Source organism: Phoca vitulina, unplaced genomic scaffold, assembly GCF_004348235.1.
Source record: "Phoca vitulina isolate PV1807 unplaced genomic scaffold, GSC_HSeal_1.0 scaffold22, whole genome shotgun sequence".
Classification (NCBI taxonomy): Eukaryota; Metazoa; Chordata; class Mammalia; order Carnivora; family Phocidae; genus Phoca; species Phoca vitulina.
This window is the reverse complement of record NW_022589725.1, coordinates 4,572,085-4,597,460: the sequence shown is the minus strand read 5'-3', so window position 1 is coordinate 4,597,460 and position 25,376 is coordinate 4,572,085. Positions and strand designations below refer to the sequence as shown.

At 37.5% G+C, this 25,376-nt stretch overlaps 1 protein-coding gene across 1 annotated transcript in view; it reads right to left on the bottom strand.

Moving 5' to 3' along the window:
• Nucleotides 1-25,376, bottom strand: part of PTPRT (protein tyrosine phosphatase receptor type T) — a 1,068,951-nt gene that overhangs the window by 241,883 nt on the left and 801,692 nt on the right. Inside the window, exon 12 of the mRNA XM_032419927.1 lies at nt 3,897-4,170. Within this exon, the coding sequence (XP_032275818.1) occupies nt 3,897-4,170 (274 nt within the window). The remainder of the gene's footprint in view (nt 1-3,896; nt 4,171-25,376) is intronic.

The following is a 25,376-nucleotide window of genomic DNA, read 5'->3' as shown; positions in this document are numbered from 1 at the left end:
TGTTTTACTCTGGGCACTCAGAAGTGCCTTTTTTTTTGACATATAGTATGTGCTTCCTAGATGTTTGCTTAATATATTTAACTCTTTTTTAATAGCTTACTTAAAGTCAGAGTTACTAGGGTTTTTTGTGTAGGTTAGTCTGATCGTAAAGGCTGGATATTTAGCCACTCTGCTAAACTGAAAAACAAAACAAAACAAAACAACTATCCTTAATATCCATAGAATAAATGTATCTGGACCCTAAAATTTTCTTACCCTGTTCTGACTGAAACTTGCAGATTAGGTTGGGAGCAATACGATTGATATTAAATTATTCAACCGGGCCCACAAACATCCTGCAACAAATGGCCATTTTTACTTTCCTTTGTCTTAATTTAGTATGGCTTTGCCCCATCCTTTGGTTTTAATCTTCTAGTGATACAGAAATATCTTGACCCAAGATATTTTTTCCTCTTTTATGAAGGGAACAAAGCACCACTTGAAAAAACCTAGTGCTTTTGTCTTCTGGCTTGTTTTATAGTTGCTGATTTTCATGTTTACTTATAGTTTCCTTTGCTTTCCACCTTTTCTTTGTAGACTGTTGTTTTCTGGCTTTTTTAGGATAGACTGGAAAGCTGCCTTTATGTTTAAAAAACTGTACTTTTCAAAAATTCTCAGTATCAAAAATAAAGTAGAAGTTATTTATTCCATCCTGTCTAAAGTGGGGAAATCAGATTTTTATTTACACTCATCAATCCTCCAACTCCTTTTCAGTTTTTGTTGACATAATAGCAAATTATAGACCCAGATTACAATGGTTAATTTTTTACATTATACATTTTCTCCTTAAGTAATTATTTTTATGTTAACATTCTCTTTTATAACATATTTATAGCAATTATTTAGCATTAACTCTGTGTTTAATTAGCTTCCATGCTCACTGTAGGTCTTTTCATTCCATATATCTCTGTTCTTGATTTCTTTATTTTGACTCATTGCTTGTTCAATTACTCTTTGAATGATTTATTAGAAGCAGGGCATGTGGGAGCCCCTGGATACTGAGAATGTCTTTCTGATGTATTTGCACAAGAACAACAATTTGGCTGATAAAGAATTTGTGGGTTATAACATTTTCTCCTCAAAAATCCTCCAGGCTTAACTGCATTGTCTGCTGCCCTTTACGAGATGGAGGAATCTGAGAAGGGCCAGGCAGAGATTTGTTAGAATGGCTTTTCTGCTCTTATGACCCTTTAGCTTAACTCTTTTTAGTAAAACTTAATACTAAATACAGTAATTTGAAATAGAGTGTAGTTTTTCCCTTGCCAGAAGAAAAACAACACGCTGAGTGCCCAGCTCTCACGGCTTTTCCTCTCTGTTCCTGTGAAGCCGATGACACACTGAAGACCCCTGGCATAAGCATGAACCCAATTCTCTTAATTCCCTTCCTGAAAATCTTAGTTCCAAAACAGGAGCACACATGGCATGGGCTCAAAGGCATAAGTAATTAAATGATCCTTGTTCATCTCGAAGCAATAGTAGAAACTGCTTCCTAGATGAGGTAGCTTCAGGTTAGGGTGAATTTTTTTCCCAAAGGCAAAACCCCATGTCTTGAGGAGACAGTCCACTGTGTGAAGTTTGGGAAGCAAAACTTCCCACAATCCTCCTGTGTCACCTGCTGTTCTGCTCAAGGGTCAACCATGCTTGGGTTGGGCAAATTCCACTTGGGATCCATCTATCAGTTTCTTGGGTTCTACATACTTGGTCTCTTGCTAGGATTTTATTAGAGTCTTGGTAAGAATGTGACAGCTAGTGAATTGAGTGTAGCTGCTACTCTTCTTCACAGCATGGAAACCCAAAAGCACCTCTTGACATGTTGCCAAGAACAGGGAAAGTCACACCTTCTCAGAGTTGTGCTCCGCCAATAAACTGGCCAGTCTGGGATGCAGAGAACCAGGAACAAGATGGGCCCCCAGATGCTTTCTGCTCATCTTTATGTCTTCCTCTTCAATACATCAGAGTGCTTCATGCAGAGGGAAGACCAGATGGACAGATGGAAGGCAGTCTGGCAGCTTCTCTTTGTAGTTTTAAAAACTCTCTGTGAGGAATGTTGCTCGAGTAAGTAGTAAATGCAGAACTGAAATACCAATGTGGAATTTAAATGGCTATGTGGACATTTAAAATGTTAATTAGTTCCTCAATCCAGGTTTCTCATCAGGTAATGACTGCCACTGACGGACTAAACTCTCTATCTTGGCCACCAGAGCCTATAGAGGCTATTCTTCACACACTTCACCAGATCTTGCTTTTGTCTCAGTGTCCCCTTCTCCAGTGAGCTTCTCACTTCTCCAGAAATACTGTGAAATATGGCACACACCAGATTCCCTTATGTTACAAAAGCTCTTGGAGGGCACCTACTTTATAACCTTAATATGAACTATAGGGCCTAGCATATGTCAGTGTCTGTTACATATTTGTTGAATGAAATATAGCAACCTGAGATACGTCCACAAAAGCATCCTAGATAGAAAATACTTGTGTCATAAGAGGAACTAAAGATAGTGAACTTTCAGAAAATAAGACTAGATGGCTGTGTTTGAACAGAGGGGAGGTGGATGGTAGGAAAGATCTTATGGAACTGAAAGAATGCTGCCTGAAAAGGTGATTGCATTAGCTATCTTGGGATCTAAGAGTCTAGACCAAGGGCAACAGGTAGAAGCTATAATAAGAGACAAATTTCAAGCAGTATAATAAAAGGACTTCTTAGAGTCATAGCCACCCCGAAGATCAGTAAAGTTACCAGGTAAAGAAGTGAGTTCTCTGTCATTGGAGATATTCAAGAATACGCACTATTACCAGTTAAGTGTGCTGTTGTAAGGTTGATTGTTTTATGTGTAGGGGGAGGAAGTAGGTATTTGGTGATGTTTTAGATCTTTTCTAGCCCTGTGCTTTTGTGATGTTATGACTGGCATCCCATCTTGACCAAAGAAATATTTGACATTAAAAAAGGTTACCTTGTCTTTGGGAGAAGAAAACATTTTCTAATGTGACTATTGGTAATAATAAAAGAGTTAGCATTCACTGACTACAACATGCTTAGTACATTCATAGATAATAAATCGATAGGTATTATTTTGTAGGTGAGGAAATTAATCTTCAGATAGGCATGTGATTTGCCCAAAGGTAATTTGAAAGACCTTTTTATCTTTTATTATTTTTATTTATTTATTTTGAGAGAGAGAGTATGCATGCATGTGTGGGCATGCAGGGGTGGGTGGGTAGGAGGGGCAGAGGGAGATGCAGAAAGAGAATCCCATGAAGGATCCACGCCCAGTATGGGGCTTGATCCCACAACCCTGAGATCGGGACCTGAGCTGAAATCAAGAGTTGGTGGCTCACAGACGTTTTATCTTTGAATACTGAAGTCTGCAGATTTTTTCTGTAAAGGGCCATATAGTAAATATTTTAGGCTTTATGTGGCATAAAGTCTTTGTCTAATCTACTCAACTTGGGACACCTGGGTGGCACAGTCTGTTAAGCATCTGCCTTTGGCTTGGTCATGATCCCAGGGTCCTGGGACCGAGTCTCGCATCAGGCTCCTTGTCCAGCAGGGAGCCTGCTTCTCCCTCTGCCTGCCACTCCCCTGCCTGTGCTCTCTCTCTCTCTCTCTGACAAATAAATAAAATCTTAAAAAAAAATAAACTACTCAACTATATTGTTGTAGCATCAAAGCAGCCTTAGACTATATAAATGAATAGGCATTGCTGTATTAAAAAAAATGTTTATATAAAAGGCATGGGGCTGGATTTGGTCCCCAGGCCTTAGTTTGTCAAGCTCTGCTCGAAAGCCATGCTACTTCTCATTTGAGAATGGGAAAATACAAACAAGGCAAGAAATGGCCTCCATGTGGCCGTACTTACTCCATTTGCTTTGCTGAGTGCCTGGAAGTAGATGCTGTAGCTTTTCAGAGGGGAAAGAGGAGGGTTCCAGTATCCATTGTATGTCTTATTGTCACCCACTGTAAATGGCTGGGTGACAGGCAGGTTGGCGGGCTTCAATTCAGCAGCAAAGTAGTGTAGAGAATCAAGGCTGGAGGCATTCCTATAGCTCACAGGCACTGAAAAGCACTCAATGATGTCAGCTGCCCTTCGTGACTTCTGAAGTCGCTCCTCCTTGACAACCAGCTGATAAACACTGGACAAGAAAGAGAGGCAGATGAGCAACTATCTAGAAGGATGAACTTGTTATTTATCACCATTTCTGTCTACAACTAAACCTCCCTCCTGAGCTTTAGAATTAATAAACCCACTGCTTTGTAGAAATCTATCTGCATTTAGATGTCCCAAGGCCAGCTCACATTGAGATAGATCCAAACTGCAACACGGTCCCAAGCCCTAAACACCTGCCTCCTCCTTCTATGTTTGTTTGTTTGTTTTCTTAACAAAGGGTAGCGTTGCCCATCAAGTGATGAGATCTCAAGTCGGGGCTCATCCTCAATTCCTACCTCCTTAGATCTCATTCTGCACTTATAATCAAAAAGCCCTGTTGACATCAGCAATCTGTAGCTGCCCTTCTCCTTTCTTTCCCTTCACTGATAATGCTGAGGTTGGGCACTTCCCTACCTCTTACCTGGATTCAACTGGTCTCTCTGCCTCTAACTTATTTATCAACTAGTCAACATTGATCTTCCTGAACATATAACACAGGGGTTGCAAAAGAGCTGTGAGTCCCTGCTTTCCCCTGAGGCCCAGTCTATCCCTAACTACTCTCGGGTTAACCCTGTCCACATAAGAAGACCTCTGTTTTCATTTCTAAGCCTGAAACTCTCATGCCACTCCTGGCTCCTGTCACCCTTCCCCTCTGAATTGAGAACCCAAAGCCTTGGGAGCCTCACTGTGGCTGGATCTCATTCCTGGAATCACTTTCTGTTGTCCTTGGCCCTACTATGATGGGATGGATCAAGAAGAGGCACAAGGCTGGCCTGAGCACTGCCCATGACTGGCATGAGATTCCACAGTTGTGGACAGCTAAACAGTGGGTCTTTGCTGGGCTCTGACACGTGAATGTTGCCAAAGGCTACAGAGGGAGGCAAAACATGTCTCCAGGCATTGGCCTGTGATCCTGACACCAATTTGACTATTGACTCAATTGTCAATTCAACCACACTCAGTAGCCAGATAACAGAAGATGCTGAGGCTGACACAAATGGCCCATGATTGTCAAATTGCAGCAAAAGTAGAAAGCCAGACTTCTTATTTACAGTCTTGTATCCTTTTTTTCTCTACTTTCCTTCTTTGTCTATAAGCCAACAAAATGTACAAAGGGCCTTCTGAGTATTTTTTACTTGGCAGCCTGAACTACTTCGCTCTATCCTACCCAGCTTCTTCTGAAATCACAAAGCCTCACAAAGGATATATTTGAGGAGGGGGTGTTAAACTGTGCTGCCAACATACAGTTCACATACAATCGGGATGCATGTGCCAGAGTATAGCCAGCAAGACCCTCAGGCCCATTGTGCCTGCAGCTTGTCTATTCAGAGGCAAATCTGCAATTGCAGTCAGAAAACTGTAAAACATTTGGTCGTATAAATCTTTTTGCCAATGGATCCAGCCTCTCTCCAAGATCAGGAAACTCTGATGAAGGAGGAGGAAGGAAGAGATGGCACATGCAAGCGTGCCCTGATACATACACTTGAGGAAGTGGGGGCAGGGTTGGGTGGGTGGGGGGACAAGACAGTTTCTTTTTGTTTCTTGTCGTAACTTCATTCTGATCATCATTCTCTTGGAAATATATTTATCTAAGCTCTTTTCAGTCTGCTGATAATGATGAAATCATACCTAAATGAGAAGAACTCCCCAAAAATCATATCTCAAGTGCAAAAGAAGTCATTGCAATACACTATTCAGGAGCGTTTGTGAAGAGAAGAGTTTTTTTTTTTTTTTAGTAGAAAAACCCTGATAGTATAAGAAGAACTTAAGATGCTCACCTCACAACATGTAGCATTTATTCATGTATTTTCCCCTCCTGTGGCACCCCCTTTATTTCTCCCAATGAGAAGATGGATATTTGTGACCATATTTTGCGCATAAGTTCTCCTGAGAGTCTCTTCTTGCAGGACCCTGAAAGCAGCTACACGTCAACAGGAAAGGTGAAGTGGAATGTGCACGTTCTTTCACCTCCCTGGCTTTGGCTTCCTCACTGCAGCTCACCTTCAAGGTTCACTGGTGATGCTCTTTGCTGCAGTGACTGCCCCCAGCCCTCTCTCCCCAACTGTTCAGACTCAGGCTTGCCTGCAACTTCAATCCTCTAGTTTGTATCTCTTGAGACTAGAACACTCTACTCCAGTCTCATGTCCCAAGACTCAGCCCATACAGAACAGTTGCTTCAGACACCTTGAAGAGCAAGACACGCAGGAATTCCTCTGCAGGTGTTAGAGGACCCTGCCACTGTAGACTCATGCCCCCTCTGATTCCTGAGCCAACAGTCTGGATGGGAACTCATGCTCCTCTGTGAGGGATCAGGGGCCTATCAGAGCCATCCATCAATCACTAACACATCCCAAGGCCCCCTTTGTGTATCCGGGAAGAGATCTCCAGTTAGGGCCTGTTATCCATTCAGAATGCTGAAGTCAGGTGGCAGAGAAGATGCTGTAGCTCACGGGTGAAGACTGCCCAGGTTCATAAAGGGATACATTTGGGCCCATGTTCTCCCAGAAATAGGCTTCATAAATTCATACCCATTAGTTCATACTGATATCCTCAATTCAAATCCACTAACACAAGTTCTTCCTCACCTTCCCTACTGCCTATTTTTCCTTCTTCCTGCAGTAAAAACCCTCATTTCCAACAACAGTATTGTTTAGTCATTTACTCTCTCACACAATACACACAAAATCATTTCAGAATTAACTCATCAATACCACAACCAACCTCAATACTTAAAAGCAAAATTCAAGATTTCTCTACTGCCCTGTTCCAGCTCCTTCCCAAACAATTCAGTCTTAAAGCCATTACTTAAGGCAGAGTGAGGCAGGCATCCCTATGTGATGGGGGAAGCTATGGTGGCCCAGTGTGGGGATGGAAGCCCACCTAGTATCCCTGAGGCTAGTATCCCTGCAAGGTCAAAACTATGTTTAGAATACCATTAAGGTTCTATTTGCTTTTGCACTTTCGGCGTCTTACAAGCGTACTCTTAAAAAGCCACAAGGCATCAAAACTGCACAAGGCTGGTAGTACAGATATCTCTTTGAGACACTGATTTCATTTCCTTTGGATATATAACCAGAGGTGAGATTGCTTTATCATAGGGTAATTCTATTTTTTTATTTTTTGAGAAATTCCACAGTTTCCCATAATGGTGGTACCACTTTACATTTCTGCCAACAGTATACAAAGAGTCCCCTTTTCTTCATATCCTTGCCAACACTTGTTATCTTTTGTGTTTTTGATAACATTTTAATAGGTATGAAGTGATATCTCATTGTGGTTTTCATTTCCCTGATGATTAGTGAGGTTGAGCACCTTTTCATGTACCTGTTGGCCAACTGAATGCATTTTTTTTTTTTTTTTGGAAAACTGTCTATTCATGTCCTTTTTCTACCTTTAATTAGATTATTTTTTCCTACTGAGCTATAGGATTTCCCTATATATTTTGAATATTAGTCCCTTATCAGATATGTGGTTTGCAAATGTTATTTCTCATTTTTTAGTCTGCCTTTTCATTTTGTTGATCATTTCTTTTGCAATGAAAAGGTTTTTGTTTGTTTGTTTGTTGTTGTTGTTTTAGTTTTGTATGCCCTACTTACTTATTTTTGCTTTTGTTCCTTGTGCTTTTGGTGTCAATTCCATTAAATCATTGCCAACTCCAATTCAAGGAATTTTTTCCCTATATTTTCTTCTAGGACTTTTATGTTTCAGGTCTTAAATTACGTCTTTAATCCATTTCAAGTTCATTTTTGTGAGTGGTGCAAGACAGGGGTCCAGTTTCATCTACTTGCATGTGAATATCCAGTTTTTCCAATGCCATTTATTAAAGAGATTATCTTTTCCCCATTGAGTATCCTTGGCTTCCTTGTCAAATAGTTTGACAGATACGCATATACGTATATACCCATATATGCGTGGACTTACTTCTGTCCTCTCAATTCTGTTCCATTGGTCAATGTGTCTGTTTTTATGCCATTGCCATACTATTTTGATTACTGTAACTTTGTAATATAGTTTTGAATCAGGGCATGTGTGGCTTCCAGCTTTGTTCTTCCTTTTCAGGCTTGCTTTGGCTATTTAGAATCTTTTGTGGTTCCATATGAATTTCGGAATTGTTTTTTCTATTTCTGTAAGAATGCCATTGGAATCTTGATAAGGATTACACTGAATCTATAGATGACTTCGGGCAGTATGGATATTTTAACAATATTAATTCTTCTGAACCATAAACATAGGATATCTTTCCATTTATTTGCATCTTTTAATTTCTTTCATCAATGTTTTATAATTTTCAGTGTAGTGATCTTTGATCTCCTTAAATTTATTCCTAAGTATTTTATTCTTTTGATGCTATTATAAATGGGATTGTATTCTTTATTTTTCAGATAATTGTTAGTATATAGAAATGCAACTAATTTTTATACGTTGATTTGCATCCTGCAACTTTATCTATTGAATTTTTATTTATCCCTTATTATAATTATATTTTTATAAGGTTATTATACTATATATGTTACATATACCATATATGATACTATATCTTACATATAAGATCACGTCATCTGCAAACAGAGACAATTTTACTTCTTCCTTTCCAATTTGGATACATTTTATTTCTTTTCATTGTCTGACTGCTCTGCCTAGGACTCTAGTACTATGTTGAATAGGAGTTGTGAGGATGGGCACTGTTGTCTTCTTTCTTATTTTAGGGGAAAACCTTTCAACTTTCAAATCTGAGTATGTTAGCTGTGGACTTGTCATGTTATTATGTTTAGGTATGTTCTGTCAATACCTAATTTGCTGACATTTAAAAAAAAATCATGAATGGTCACTGAATTTTGTCACTGAGATGATACGACTTTTACCTTTCTTTCTATTAATGTGATGGATGTATCGCATTTATTGATTTGTGTATGTTGAACCCTCCTTGCACCCCATCCTTGCATCAGGTGGGATGAATTCCACCTGATCAACCATGATTCTTTTAATGAATTCAGCTAACCAATATTTTGTTGACACTATCACTGATTTTTCAAGTGAGGGCAGAGAATAGTCATTTCAAAATCAGAAGTGTGTTGCTCAAGAACAGTGGTTCTCAACTCTGGCTGTACATTCTAATTGCCCAGAACACTTTCTAAAAATGCTATTCCTTGGCCCCACCTCAGACCAAATCAGAATCTCTAGGGGTGAGGCCCTAGCATCAGTACTTTTTAAAAATGGCCTCCAGATAGTCTTAATGTGCAGCTATAAAACCACAAATCCAGGTGATTCTGATATTTCTACCTTTGCCCTAGCAAGGACATCCCCCTCCAACATTCTTACTTTGTTGAAAATCATTGCTTTGGGTCATTCCAATCCACCATAGCATTCATTCATAATTACTAGTTTGCTTGAATCATTGTCTATTACATCTGCTGATTTATTTCTTTTATAGCTTTCATCACAATTGAAATATGTCTTGTCTGGTTATTTCTTTTACTAGCTTACTGCCTGTTTCCTAATAGTCTCTTAATTTCATGAGGTCTGAGGTCTTGTTGTCTAGTTCACTGCTGCATCCCCAGCTTCTAATATCCGTTAAACATGTAACAACTGTTCACTAAGTACTTATTAAATAAACAAATTTGGTAAAATTTAGAAAATGAATTTCACATGTTCATGTCAATTCTTTTTTTTTTTTAAGATTTTAAAAAGGGAGAGAGAGGGAGAGAGGGAGAGAGAGAGTGCATGTAAGCAGGAGGCAGAGGAAGAGGGAGAAAGAATCTCAGGCAGACTCTGTACTAAGAACAGAGCCTGACATGGGGCTCAATCCCATGACCCTGAGATCATGACCTGAGCTGAAATCAAGAGTTAGATGCCTAACCAGCTGAGCCACCCAGGCACCGCCATTCATGTCAATTCTTACTGCATGTTTCAATGTTATTCTAGATGCTATTCCATCTCCCCAAGATGCCTTTTTCCTTTTCCCCCATCTTGAGGTTTCCTCATCCAATCCAGACCCACATCAAATGTTACTCTTTCCAAGGAGCCCTTCTTGCAAACCAGAGCTAGTTTCTCCTTCCTCTGTTCCCAGAGTTCACTGTCCATACTCCTATCACAGCTCCCACTGCTGTGTACTGCAATGATTACTCACCCACCAGAAAATGTTGAAGGAGCAATTACCATCTGCTAGACACCATGTTAAACTCATTCAACATATTATCTAATTTGACCTTCATAATAACCCTAAGAGGCAGATACTATTACCTTATTCTGACAGAATAAAAAGAAATGAAGTACAGAGAAGCTCAGAAATTTACTCAAAGTCACATCACTGAATGCTGAAGCGAGGATGTGAACGCAGACAGTCTGACTCCTGAGCCCTCATTCTTAACCATGAGACCACACTGTTTTTTAGCACACCCAAAGCTGAGCCATCATCTGTATTGTACCCCAATAAATAATCCGCTTTTTTAAAAAAATATTTTTATGTCAAGGAAAATACAATAACATCTTATAAAATCTGAAAAGTAGAGAAAAGAGAGAACAGGATCCCTGTTATCCAGCCACTCTGATGCAATCATCAATGAAATATTGGTAAATCATCCACCATTCTTTTCTTCTGTGGGAAAAAATGTCGGATTTAATACTGGAAATCAATGAGGGAAAGCTTTTCTTTTATAGATATTTATCTTACAGATAACTTGTTTTGCAAGTACAATTTTAATATTATACACAAAAGGCTCCCCAGTAGCAAATATCTTTATTCCAGAAGGTCTGGTGACTTAGCAAACTTGTCAACTAAGCCCTTAATATCAGCACACTGAAAACAGGTAAAGGCATAAGGTCTTAATTCAAACACATTGACTAATGATTACATGGTCTGCTAATACCTTTTCTTCCAAAGGACACTTGACTGAGTGATCTATAGGAACATGTAGACCTTGGTTGTTCATGGCCCTGACAGTGATCTACAGGAACAAGGCAAATGCACTCCCCACCGAGGTTAACTTTGTTCTCTCTTATGCAGTCTCTGTACTTCCTTAGGTTAATACAATTTCATGAAGTAGTAGGAAGCTGCTTAGTCTCTATATTTTTTGGGATTACCACAGGGCCTTCTGATGACAAGAATGATTATAGGGAAAGGTCCCAAACTGTAGCAACGGGTGTCAGAGTCGACTCATAAACAGATAATAAAGCCTTTAGTCATAAAAAAATGTTAATCAACAGTAAATAAAATATGTTTAATAAAACAAGGGCTTGTGTAACGCATCTTTAGTAGGTTTCTAATAAATCTGATTAAAACACAAGTGTTTCTAGTGCAAGATCTGCTAATAAATACATAGCTGTGTGACCTTGGGCAATTAATTTAATCTCACAAGAGAACAGTTATTGCATTTCTTAATCACTCTTTCTGGTTTGGTGTGTCCGTCAGCCAGCTTTTGTGTGCTATGATGTTAATGGGGGCCCTGTGGACCTCTTCAGAGTTGTTCTGAAACTCCTGGTGCCTCCCTTTCTAGTAAACAGGGCTAGAAAATTTAAGTCCTGCTCTTCCCCAACCTTCACCTGTACTCCGCCTTAGGCTAGAGTTTCCAGTATCTGTCTTGGGCAGAAGTGAAAAAATTCTGCTCCTTTGCCTCAAGGGGGACCTATTCAAGGTGTAATTCACTGTCCAGAGACCCCCACAGGATCGTACCCTTGTTTGGTTTCTTTACCTTCTCTTTCCAGCTTCCCTTTGTCTCAAACTAGTTTCTCCTGGGAGCAACCTTTTGTAAATCATTTGCTTTCAAATCCTTGGTCTATGAGTCTGCTTCTGGGAGAACTCAACCTAAAGTAACCTCTACATGCCTCAACTTCCTCATATTTAAAAATTATGGTGTAGGTCTTCTTGAACAGTAGAGTGAGGGGCTCAGCACAATCTCTCTCCAAAGAGCAATGAATAAACTGAACACTGTCCACACTAACAATTTCAGGAGTGGCTAGAGAAAATGCATAGTTTTAAACATCTATATTAGAGAAAAAAAAAGTCTCAAATTAATAATCTATGTTTCCATCTTAAGACATAGATAAATGAAAGCAAATTAAACTCTAAACAGGCAGAAAGAAGAAAAGAATAAAGATTAGAGTAGAAATCAATGCAAAGGACAACATAAAAATAAGAATGAAAAATCAATGAAACAAAAGTTGATTTTTTGAAAAGATCAACACAGTTGGCAACTCTTTCTCTCCACTGGTCAAGAGAAAGAGAGAGATGATATAAATTACCAAAATCAAGAATGAAAAAGGGGACATTACTACTGACCCCACAGATATTTTAAAAATTATAAAGAAATGCCATAAAAACTTTATGCCAAAAAACGTAGACAACTTAGATGAAATGGAAAAATACCTAGAAACACACAATTTACCAAAACCGAGTCATGAAAAAAGTAGAAAATTTCAATGTACTCATAACAAGTAATTGAATTAGTAATTAAAATTCTTCCCTCAAAAAAGCCCAGCCCATTTGGCTTCACTGATGAAGTCTACCAGATATTTAAAGAGTAAATAATTCTGATTTTTCATAAACTTATCCAGAAAACAGCAAAGGAAAGAATCCATCATTCTATGAAACCCTGACATCAAAACTAGAGAAATACATTACATTAAAATAAAACTACAATCTAATCCTTCATGAATAATGACCCCCCCAAATATTTAACTAAATATTAGTAAAATACAGTAACATATAAAAAAGATTGTACATAACAAATTGAGATTTATCCCAGGAATGCAAGGTTGATTTAATATCCAAAAATCAATTAATGCAATACAACATATGTTTAAAATAAATGGAAAAAAAACACATGATAATTTCAACAGACTCAGAAAAAAAATTGACAAAATCAAATGTCTATTTATGATAAAAAGTACTAACAAACTAAAAACAGAAAGAAGCTTTCTAAATTTGATAAAGGCCATCTATGAAACATGTAAAGTGAACACCATACTCAAGGGTAACAGACTGAATGCTTTCCCTATAAAAGCAGTAACAAGACAAAGAAGTCTACTCATCATTGTACTAAAGATTCTAGACAGTGAAATAAAGCATTGTGCTAGAGATTCTAGCCAGTGAGCCTAGTTAATTAATTAAAGGCATTGGAAGGAAAGGAGTGAAGGTTTTATTTGCAGATGACATGATCCTCTAAATAGAAAATTCTATCAAATACACACAGACACAGAAACAGACACAGATACACACATCCCAACTAGAATAAACAATTTCAACAAGGTCGCAGGATACAAAACCAAAATACAAAAATCTATTGTATATTTGTCAGTGTCAAAGAACAATTTGAAAATGAAATTAAGTGAACAATTCCATTCACAATAGTACCAAAAAGAATACTTAGAAATAAGTCTAAACAAAAGAAGTGAAATACTTATACATTGAATAGTACAAAACATTGTTGAAAAATTAAAGATATAAATAAATGGTGAGACATTTCATGTGCACGGATTGGAACAGACAATATTGTTAATATGGCAATTCTCAGCAAATTTATCTATAGCCTTGATGCAATCTCTATCAGAATCCCAGGAGACTTTCTGCAAAAACTAACAAGCTGATATTAAAATGTTTATGGAAAGGCAAAAATCCATAATAAGCAAAACAATTTTTAAAAATAAGAACAAAGTTGGAGGATTTACAGTTCCTGATTTTATAACATGAAAATCAATACAGTGTGGTGTTGGCATAAGATAGACTTATAGATCAATGGAAGAGAGCTGAGAGTCCAGAAATAAACCACGACGTTTATGATCAATTGATTCTTGACAAAGAATCCAAGAAAATTCAATGGTCAAAGAATAATCTTTTCAGCAAATGATCCTGGGCCAACTGAACAGCCACATGCAAAAATATAAATTTAAGTTCATACTGTATACAAGAACTAACAAAATAGATCATTGCCCTAAATGTTAGAGCTAAAGTATAAAACTTCTAGAAAAAAACACAGGAGAAGATCTTCATGATGTTGGATTAGGAAAAAAGTGTAAGATACAACACCAAAAACATGACGCATTAAAAGGGGAAAGGAGATGAGCTGGATATCATTAGACATTGTTTTTTAATTGGGCATCAGAAGACACTATTAAACCAATGAAAAGACAAGCTACATGTTGACAGAAAATATTTGCAAACATATGTATGATAAGACTTCTCTCCAAAACACATAAGGACCCTTAATAACAAGAAGACAAACAACCCAATTAAGAAATTGGCAAAAGATCTCACTAGACATTTCACTAAAGATGAAATACAAGAGGCTAGAAAGCTCATGAAAAGATGGTCAACCTGATTAGTCATTAGGAAATGTAAATTAAAACCACAATGACAAACCCCTAACCCACCCATTAGAACGGCTACCAGTAGAAAGACAGACAATAGTGTTGACACAGGCAGGGAAAAACTAGAACCATCATACATTGCTGTTAGAAAGGTTAAAAAAAATGGTATAGCCACTTTGAAAAATGGTTTGGAAGCTCCTTGAAAAGGCAAACGTGCAACTACTATTCACCTAGCCATTCCACTAGCTATCTACCCAAAAGAAATGATAACATGGGTCTACACAAAGACTTGTATGTATATAAATGCTAATAGCAGTATTATTCATAATTGCAAAAATATCAAAACAATCTAAATGTCTACCAACTGGTGAACAAATAAATAATATGTGGCATATCCATATAATAAAATCTAATTCAGCAATGAAAGAAACAAATTACTCATATATTCTACAATATGGATTAAGCTCAAAAACACTGTACTAAATGAGAGAAGCTAGATGCAAAAGACTACTCATTGTATGATTCCACTCATCTGAAATGTCAAGAAAAGGCAAATTTATAGAGACAGAAATCAGATAAGTGATTTCCTTGGATTGGAGGTGGGGACAGGAATCAACCACCCTCAGGCACAGGGTATTTTATGGTGTGACAAAGTGTTCTAAAATGGGATTGTGGCGATGGTTGCACAACCCTATAAATTTACTGAAAATCATTGAATTGTACACTTAAAATGGGTGAATTTTATGGCATGTAAATTATACCTCAATAAAGCTGTTAAAGAAATGAGGGAAATGGACTGAATAATCTTGGATGTTCTTTCTCCCTCAAAAGTCTGTGCTTTAGCATTCAACTATGCACACATTTTAATACAAAAATGCTATGATAAACCTTTGGCATTACTGTACAAGCCGGGCTAAGAAACAAATGTGAGCTTTATAATCCCCAACAGAATCTAGCTTTACAATTACATTCCCCACATTAAAGGTCACTTGGAACTAAGAAGCTGAGATTTACAATGATATGTCTTAGTTAGCCAACCTTTACTCCAAGGCTCTGGGAATTCCTGGTTTTTCCCCCCACCACTGTTTGCCTAGCACAATAGCCCTTCGAGAAGGCAAGGTAACGGGAAGATGTATACATTCGCAGTTTGGCACGTGCACGTGCATCTTTGCTAGCTGTGTGACCTATTACCCCCTCCATCTTCCATGTGCTTATTCATTTATTCATCAGTGACTATAGTGTGGCAGGTGCAATTCTGAAAATAACATGATCCCTGGTTGATGGGAGCTCAGGACTGAGATGGGGAGACAGATATTAACTGTTCAGCATAATCCAATGAGGTGAGGGCAAACGAGGAACTCAAAGAGGGAAGGATTCTGAGAAGAGGGGCACATACAGGATAGTGTGAGGACTAAATGAGATAATGTGTCTAGAGAGCACTTTCTATAGAGGAAAGTGCTCTATAAAAGTTGGCTGGAGCCAACAACAATTGCCGCATGCATCGTTATTACAGTGTTATCAAATTAGACAACAAAGATTTGCTTTGTTTTCCATTTGGACCTTCCCGTGATTGAATTGCACTTGGTAAATTTAGCAAAAGTGGATGTTGAGTAGAAGTTTTAGAGAAAGAAATATGCTGTGTAAAGTGGCCGTAACAACTTTCAAATTAAGTTTTACTTATTATCAGATGAAAGCAAAAGAAACCTTTTAAGGAAAAACCAGACAACCATCTGATGATGGCCAGAGCTCCACACCCTCTTCTCCAATATTTAATAGAAGGTTAACTAGCGTTAAATGAGCATGCACTTACTGGCAATGAGATATATTTTAAATCAAAATGCAGAAGACCTGGTTATGATCCTTATGAACCCCCCTTAGTCATGGGTCCTCTCTTGTTCGGAATGCCATACATAAGAACTCCCATGGTTCTAACTGTAATATATATCCAGAATCTGACCACTTTTAACACCGCTACAGCTACCACCTGGCCAAACGCCCATCATGTCTCAACTGGATTAGCGCAATGGCCTCTCAACTAGTCTCCCTGCTTTCGCTCTTGCCCCCCATAATCTGTTCTCAGAACAGTGGCTAGGGTGACCCTTTAAAAACATGACTCTGGTTATGACACTCCTGTACTAAAAGCCTACCTACTTAAGAGTAAAAGGCAACATCTTTGCAATGTATCCAAGGCCCTCTCTTATAAACTCTGATTTCATCTCTTTGAAATCTTCTCTAGTTACATGGCCTCTTTGTCATTCCTTGGACACCCTAAGCATGCTCCCATCTCAAGGCCTTTGCACCTGCTACCTTCTCTGCCTGGAATACTCTTCCTTCAAATATACCCAACCCTTGGAAGGCTTGCTTCACCATCTCTGCCAGTGAAGTCTGACCTGCCCATTTTATTTAAAACACAACCCCAATCCTAACATACCCTATTAGACTTCTCTGCTTAATTTCTCTCTATATCATTTATCATCATCACACACATGGTGTGTGTGTGTGTGTGCATGTATGCACATGCATGCATACACATACACCTTTTTAAGGGAGGACTGTAAGCAGTAAAAATATCAACCTTCCTTCGGGGAAAGGCAACTGGATAGATAGGAGGCCAGTTAGCTGGTATTTGGATAGATGACCTTGATTTGATGAGGTTTTCTAAAGCAGCACTGAACTAAAACACAAGGTCGGGGTTTTAGTTCTGGCTTTACCACTCCCCCGCTCTGTCTGACATGCTGAGTGAGTCACTTTACCTCTAGAACTTGCATCTAAAATGGGAAAAGTCTGGCCAATGCAATAAGACAAAAAAACAGACGAGATACACATTTTAGAAAGGAAGGCAATTTATCATCATTTGTAGATAATATGACGGTGACCTAATATATCGAAGAGAATCAACTGAAAGGCCCCTAAAATTAATGAAAGAATTCAGTAAAGTGCTTTGATAGAAGATGGAGATAAATAAGCTGTACAGCATGAAACAAACTAGAAGATGTAATAAAAAGTCCTTTTAGAATAGAGTCCTTTAAAAATAGCTAAGGATCACACAAATAAGAAATGTACTGGACTGACATGGGAAGGAAAAATAAAGCTCTCTACTGAGTGAAATAAAAGGGCATCTCCAGCTCCTAGCACAGGGCTTGGCAGAGTGGGAGACAAAGGGACAGAAACGCTCAAGTCCCGGATGAAAGTATCACACACTGTAAAGATGTCTGTCCTGGCCAAATTGAGGTTTTTTTCTTTGGGGAAAAAGCAACCTGTATAAAATATGAGGCCAGTTAGGTGACATTTGGGAGCCCTGAAGATGTATATGACCCTAATTTGAAAATTCTAACAATTTCATTGGGACGTGCTTTGTTTTGTTTTTGTTTTTGTTTTTGTTTTTGGTTTGTTTGTTTAAAATGAGAAATATAGTTAAGAACTTTTTTTAAACAAAGAAGGGTGAAAAACCACTACTGAATATTAAAGCATATAATGAAGTAATTAAACCATTGGTACTGGAGTATGATTAAAAGAAAATGTGATAAACGTGTGTGCACACACACATGTATGAATTTTACATACAGAAACAGAAGCAACACAACTCAAGGGAAAAGAAAAAAAATTATCAATAAATAGTGTTGGGAAAAACTGCATAATTATGAGAAATAACACCAAATTTAAGACCTCACCATGTATGATAAACCACATTATAGCCCATTGGTTCAAAATATAATGTATTTATTAAAAATTTTCAGGATGCCCTGACAATCAAACGCAATGTGACTAGATCCTGGATTGGACTGGAAAAAGCCTTAAAACTGGGGGTTCTAGAGGGGAGGGGCTTGGGGGGAAGAGTTAGCCTGGTGATGGGTATTAAAGAGGGCATGTATTGAATGGAGCACTGGGTGTTAAACGCAAACAATGAATCATGGAACACTACATCAAAAACTAACGATGTGGGCACCTGGGTGGCTCAGTTGGTTAAGCGACTGCCTTCGGCTCAGGTCATGATCCTGGAGTCCCTGGATCGAGTCCCGCATCGGGCTCCCTGCTCGGCAGGGAGCCTGCTTCTCCCTCTGACCCTCCCACATCTCATGTGCTCTCTCTCTCTCATTCTCTCTGTCTCAAATAAATAAATAAAATCTTTAAAAAAAAAAAAAACTAACAATGTAATGTATGGTGATTAACATAACATAAAAAAACTAATGATGTAATGTATGGTGATTAACATAACCAAATAAAAAAAGCACAATTAATTGATATAATTGGGGAAACCGGAATGTGAGCTATATATTAGATGCTAATATTATATCACTTCTAAGTTTCCTGAATATGATAATTGTATTGTGGCTATATAGAAGACTGACCTTTTTCTTAGGAGATACCTAGCAACCATTTGAGAGATAAGAAAATATGACGAAATGTTCACAACTGGTGAGTCTGGGGAAAAGATATATGGATGTTTATTGTGCTATCCTTGCAACATCTTATAGGTTTGAAATTTACAAAAAAAAGATCTTGAGTAGAAAAATCTTTTTAAGCTTTAACAATAGAATGACTTACAAAAGATAAAGATGTGTCTATTATAAATCTGAAATGTCTGAATACAAGAATAAAAAATAAAACGACAAATCAGAAAAGCTACTCCCAGAAAATATGACATAGACAAAAATGATACTTTAATATTTGAGATACTTGATATGCAGGATAAAAATGGTAAGGGGTATACACAAAGATCAATAATGCCTTTGTATACATAGGGGTATGCACTATATTCTCTCTGCATAATGAGACAGAACTAGAAATTATTAAAGCAAAATTCTAAACAAATAAAAACTTCCAGCTGGGGAAAATAAGAACTTTCCTAAATAACTCTAATATCAAATAGGAAATCAAAACCACAATTTCACACTCTTTAGAAACTATTATGAGGAGAACAATGATGTTTAATGCTTATAGGATAGGACCAAACCTGTTTTCAGAATCTGAAAAGCCTTTGTTATTAAACAAAAAAGAATGACAATAAATTAATTAAGCATTCCATAAAAAGAAAATTAGAATAAACAACACTGGAGCCAGATGGCTTTTCCGATGATTTTTTTTTCAATCTTTCAACAACTGATAATTCCCATGCTATACAAACAATTACATAAGACTGAAAAAGAGGGAAAGCATCTCAAATTATTGCAAATTATTCCTCTAATATATTATTAAACTGGTTCCCCATAAACAGGTCATTTAGCTCAGGTACGCAAAATAGACTTAGTAATAGAAAATCTAGGAAAATAACACATAAATAAAATCAATATGATCATGTGAATAGATGCCAAAAACACGTGATAAAATTTAACATCCATTTCTGATATAAAAAGAGTCACAAAAATAAATGGTAAAATACAGGTAATTTTTCTTATCATGTTTTTAAAATATCTATTTTAGGGGCTCCTGAGTGCCTCAGTCATTAAGCGTCTGCCTTGGGCTCAGGTCATGATCCCAGGGTCCTGGGATCAAGCCCCACATCAGGCTCCCTGCTCGGCGGGGAGCCTGCTTCTCCCTCTCCTACTCCCCCTGCTTGTACTCCCTCTCTTGCTGTCTCTCTCTGTCAAATAAATAAATAAAATCTTTAAAAAATATACCTATTTTAAACCTACAACTAACATCACACATAGAAGAAATTTCCTGGAGGGCTAATCTTTGAGGTTGGGGGGTAATGCAAAAGGTTAAAACCATCAACATCATTTGGCAACATCGCCCAGAAAGCTCTACAATGTAACCAAAGTATAAAACCAAAATAAAAGCTATCACAACTGGAAAGGGGGACATAAAATTATCATTATTCACAGATGATGTGATTATTAGACCGGTAAACCAAGATAATAAAACTTAATTAAAGAAATTCACAAGAGGTTTCAGCAAATGGGATGGGTAACACACACACACACAGGGTTTTCCTAAATACCAGTAAAACCCAGTTAGCAAACATAAGGGGGGAAAACAGCATAAAATATCACAAACAATAGTAGGAAGAAACAATTTTAACAAAGTAGCTAGTGATGCCATCAATATGAAGGAATCTATGTAATTTTCCTGAGAAACAGTAAAGACTTGAATGGATACATTCAAAGCTCATGGTAATGTAACCATTTCAGATTAAGTAAGAATCTTGATACAATTTAAGTCAATTCCATTGGGGATTATTTAGGGAACATGATAAAGTGATTTTAAAATTCAGAGGGAAATGTAAACGGGTGAAAATAGCTAAGGACAGTTGGAACAACAAGAATCATTAGGAAGACTACATATTAAAATGTTTTGTTATGCTATAATTAAAATGGGTGGTACACACAGTGATCAACAGAGGCAGTTCTAATGGAACAGTGAAGGCAAACCAAAAATATAGTGGGATGCGTACAAATACACACACAAGCACAGACGTAAGCAACATCACAAGTCAGCAGTTCCACAAGGAATAATCAATCAAGAATAAATAACCAAAAAACATCATTAAAATGATGACTACTGTTATGATATGTGGCAAAAGTAGTATGCAACATTGTAAGGGAGTGTCATAATTATGTACCTTATTTTTTAATTTGGTAAAGAAAAATGGAAAAGAAATCCCACCCCAAATGCTAATATTTTATGATAATAGAGGACTTTTTTCTCTTTATTTTTTCCATAATTTCTATATAAGCACATATTTTTGTGATGAGTTTCTATTAATCTTTATTCAAAATAAAGTTATATTAACCACCTCAGTGTTGCGATGGAGATCAAAGATAATTAGGAACATGAAAGTACTCTAAAAATGATTACTTAATGTAATATGTTACAACTAGCCACAGTATCGTATTTTAATTAATGGACGGATTTCTGTGCTTGCGTGACATGGCATAATCCCTGCCTAATACACTGGTAGCTTGCTAAGTAATGGTGACATGTGAATATTTAGTAAATCTACCCCACCCCTACCAAACCTCAGAGTGTTATTGCCCAACCAAGTTCATGTTGAAAAGTATCACTTCAGTCAAGGATCCAGTAAGGAATGAAGGAAAGTTTACTCAGTTTACAATGACCACTGACCAACAGCTCTATTAGCTAACATTAATAGCTCATTTAAACAATAACTTTAAGGGGCACCTGGGTGGTTCAGTTGGTTAAGCGTCCGACTCTTGATTTTTGGCTCAGGTCATGATCTCAGGGTCATGAGATTGATCCCGCATCAGGCTCCACGCTCAGCAGGAAGTCTGCTTGAGTTTCTCTCCCTCTAAACGCCCCCCCCCCGCCCCACTCAGGCACTCTCTCTCTTAAATAAATAAATCTTTAAAAAATCCCAAAACTTTAAACTGTTTATGTAGACTTAAGTAATAAAGAGTGTTTAGAGCAAACAGTGCCAATCAACAAGGAGAAGCAGAATGCTGCAGGGCTTTGCTACTTAGTGGTCCATGAACCAGCAGCATCCTTATCATCTAGGAATGTGCTAGAAATGAAGAACCTTGGGCCCCATCCCATATCTACTGAATCAGAAACTTTTTTTTTGTAAGACTGCAGGTAAAATTCATCTATACATTAAATTTTGAAAAGCAAGAAAGTGAAATAGAACACTTTAGGGACTGAAAATCTTCCTGTTTTGTTTTGTTTTTCTCATAAGCATTTGGAAGCATTTTATGTCCCCCAGTGGAGAGCCAGGCTGTTTCCCTCACCCCAGGCCTCCCAGCATTGTCTTCTTCTTCAGATGTCCTGGGAAGCAGCCCCTTTACCCTCCTGCCAAGTTCCCAGTTGAAATGTCATTGTTCTTTTCTAAAGTCACCTTATATTGCAAGGGGAGCAAAGAAAAAAAATAAAGTTGAACAAGGCTAGCTTCAACAGGGATTCAGCCTCCAAACTTCACGATTAAAACCCATAGTGATGCTTTTTATAGAAGAAGATGCTACACTGGCTGTTTTTAAGACTGATCAATAGGGCGCCTTGGATGTCTCTACTTGCAACAAAGACATTTGCTTAAGGAAAGTGTCACATGAAAATCCTCTGTGCACGTTTTTATAAGACTATCTGAAATCAATTATCCTCAAAAAGCCCTTCTAAGCTCTAAAAAGGTAAATGGAATGATTATCAATTAACCATTAAATTAATAATAACTGGTATATTAGTGCCAGATAGGGCAAATAAATGCTATAGAAGAATTATTGCACCAACTAAAGCATTTTTTCCCATGGGGAAATGTAACCCACTGATGAAATTATTTGTAGGAGGGCAGTGACGTGAAAATCACCCATGTGTAGGGAACTGTAGATGCCGGTTTTCCATCCAAAAAGAGAATCGCTGTGAATTTCAGAGCCCACTACACATCTCTGGATGTGGGGCTTAGAAATATGAACTTTCAACAGGCTCAACGAAGTTTTCTTATATATACCAAATTTCAGAGACCCTCCTGCAGAATTCTTGCCCTGATTTTGTGATAAGAGTCAAAGAGATCCTTGGATACCATAGAATCACTTAATCTAGCAGTTCTCAAAGTGTTTTCTGTGAAGCTCTGGGGGTCCCCAAGACCCTTACTGTGATTCTACAACATCAAAGTGATTTTAACAGTACACTAAGACTCTATTTGCCTTTTCCCCCCCACTGTGTTGCTATCTGCACTCAGTGCAGACACAATGGTGGGTAAAATGGCTGGTATTTTAGCATGAATCAACGCAAGGGTTTCCAACTGTTCTGTCATTGTATTCTTCACCACCATGTAAAAACTCACTTTATAAAAACCCAAAATGCCAGTTTTTACTTAAGAATGTCCTTGATGAAGCTGTAAGAAGTGTTAATTCCAACACTTGAGTGCATGTCTTTTTTTTTTTTTTTTTAAAGATTTATTTATTTTAGAGACAGAGTAAATGGGGTGGGGAAAGAGAGGGACAGTGAGTCTTAAGCAGACTCCAAGCCCAGCGAGGAGCCTGACTCGGGGCTTGATCTCATGACCCTGAGATCATGACCTGAGCCGAAATCAAGAGTCAGATGCTTATCTGACTGTGCCACCCAGGCACCCCCCCCTTTTTTTTTTTTGAGTGCATGTCTTTTTTTTTGTTCATGTGACACAACAGGAAGTTTTTATAAATCATTTCTCCTGCTTACTGAAGTTCTATGTGTTCTTAGGGAAAAACATTTCTGTGATCAAGTTGCATGGTAAAGTAGCCGCATTTTAAATGAAGCACCATTTTTTTTTCTTAAATGAGTGACTGACAAATTGTGGTTATTCACATTTGGATATTTGGCAAACATTTTCTCCAAAATAAATGAAATTTATCTGTCACTTAAGAAAACCGACAGTATTTGTTCATAACTGAGCTTTCACATGAAAATTAGAATTTGGAAAACTTGTTATCTGTCACTGTGAATTTGACAGATTCCCAATACTTTTAAACTTACTGATGAGATCAGTGGTGATATCAGCAAATGGGATTATTTTGATACTGTGTAATGAGATGTGTCAACATTTGGAAGGTTTTTATAATTTGGTGAAGTTTTACAAAGGACCAATGCATAATGTTACAAAATCAAGCAGAAAACATCAGGGATAAAATATCCATTCAAAATGCAACATATAACTGATATATTTTAATATAACAGAATAGGAAAACCTCACTGATACAGTTACATTGCAACGAAACCCGAGGAAACTCCCACTCTCTGAATTTTGGTGTTATATCAAAGAATATCCATAATTACTTTAAAAGGTTATTGAACTACTCCCCCTTTTTCCATTACATATCTGTGTGAGGCTGGATTTCCTTAAAATATTTCAACCAACCAATTCATGACAACAGATTAAGTGCAGAAACAGATGGGAGAATCCAATTATCTTCTATTAAGCCAGACATTAAAAATATTTGTAAAATGTGAAACAATGTGCCTCTTCTCCCTAATTTTATTGCTCTGGAAAATATAAATCTGTTATTTACATTAATATGTAATGATTTTATTACTGTTTTTAAATGACTTATAATGTTCTTAAAATGTGGCTTTAATTTCTAATACAGTAAATATTGATAGACAAAACTCACATGAACAAAAGCTATTTGGGACCTTCATTATTTTTTAATAATGTAAAGGGAGATGAACCATGAGAGACTATGGACTCCGAGAAACAAACTGAGGGTTTTAGAGGGGAGGGTGGTGGGGGGATGGGTTATGGGTGATGGGTATTAAGGACGGCACGTATTGCATGGAGCACTGGGTGTTATACGCAAACGATGAATCATGGAATACTACATCAAAAACTAATGATGTACTGTATGGTGACTAACATAACATAATTAAAAAAAGGGGGGGTCTTGATTCCAAAAAGGTTGGGAATCTTTGAACTAATCATAAATTTTCAAAAAATTAAAAAAAATAATAAGGAGGCTATCAAGATCCTCCTAAGTCAGCATTTCTCAATGTTGGTGCTTTTGACATTTTGGCTAAATGATGTGTGTTGTGGAAGGCTGTCCTGTACACTGCAGTATATTTAACAGGATCCCTGGCCTCCACTCACTAACTAGAAGCCAGCAGCAGCCCCCCCCCCCCCCCAAGTTGTAACAACCAAAAATATCTCCAGTCATTGTCTCTGGGGAACAAATTAACTCTGGTTGAGAACCACTGCCATAGGTAAAAAGATGTTAAAAGGACAACTTACAAAAAGGAATGTCAATAGTATAAAAACACACAGGAAAAAATTATGTCTTGCCATTAATCCAAGAAATGCAAATCATAAAATGATAATATGCTTCCATTTAAAACCCATTAAATTATCAAAGTAAATGTAAATTATAACATGCCATCTTAGTGAAGTTGTGGTGAAACTGGGAGGATTATATCATTCCAGCAGCACTGTAAATTGATTCATCAAATTGGGAAAATAATTTGGTGAAGAATTTC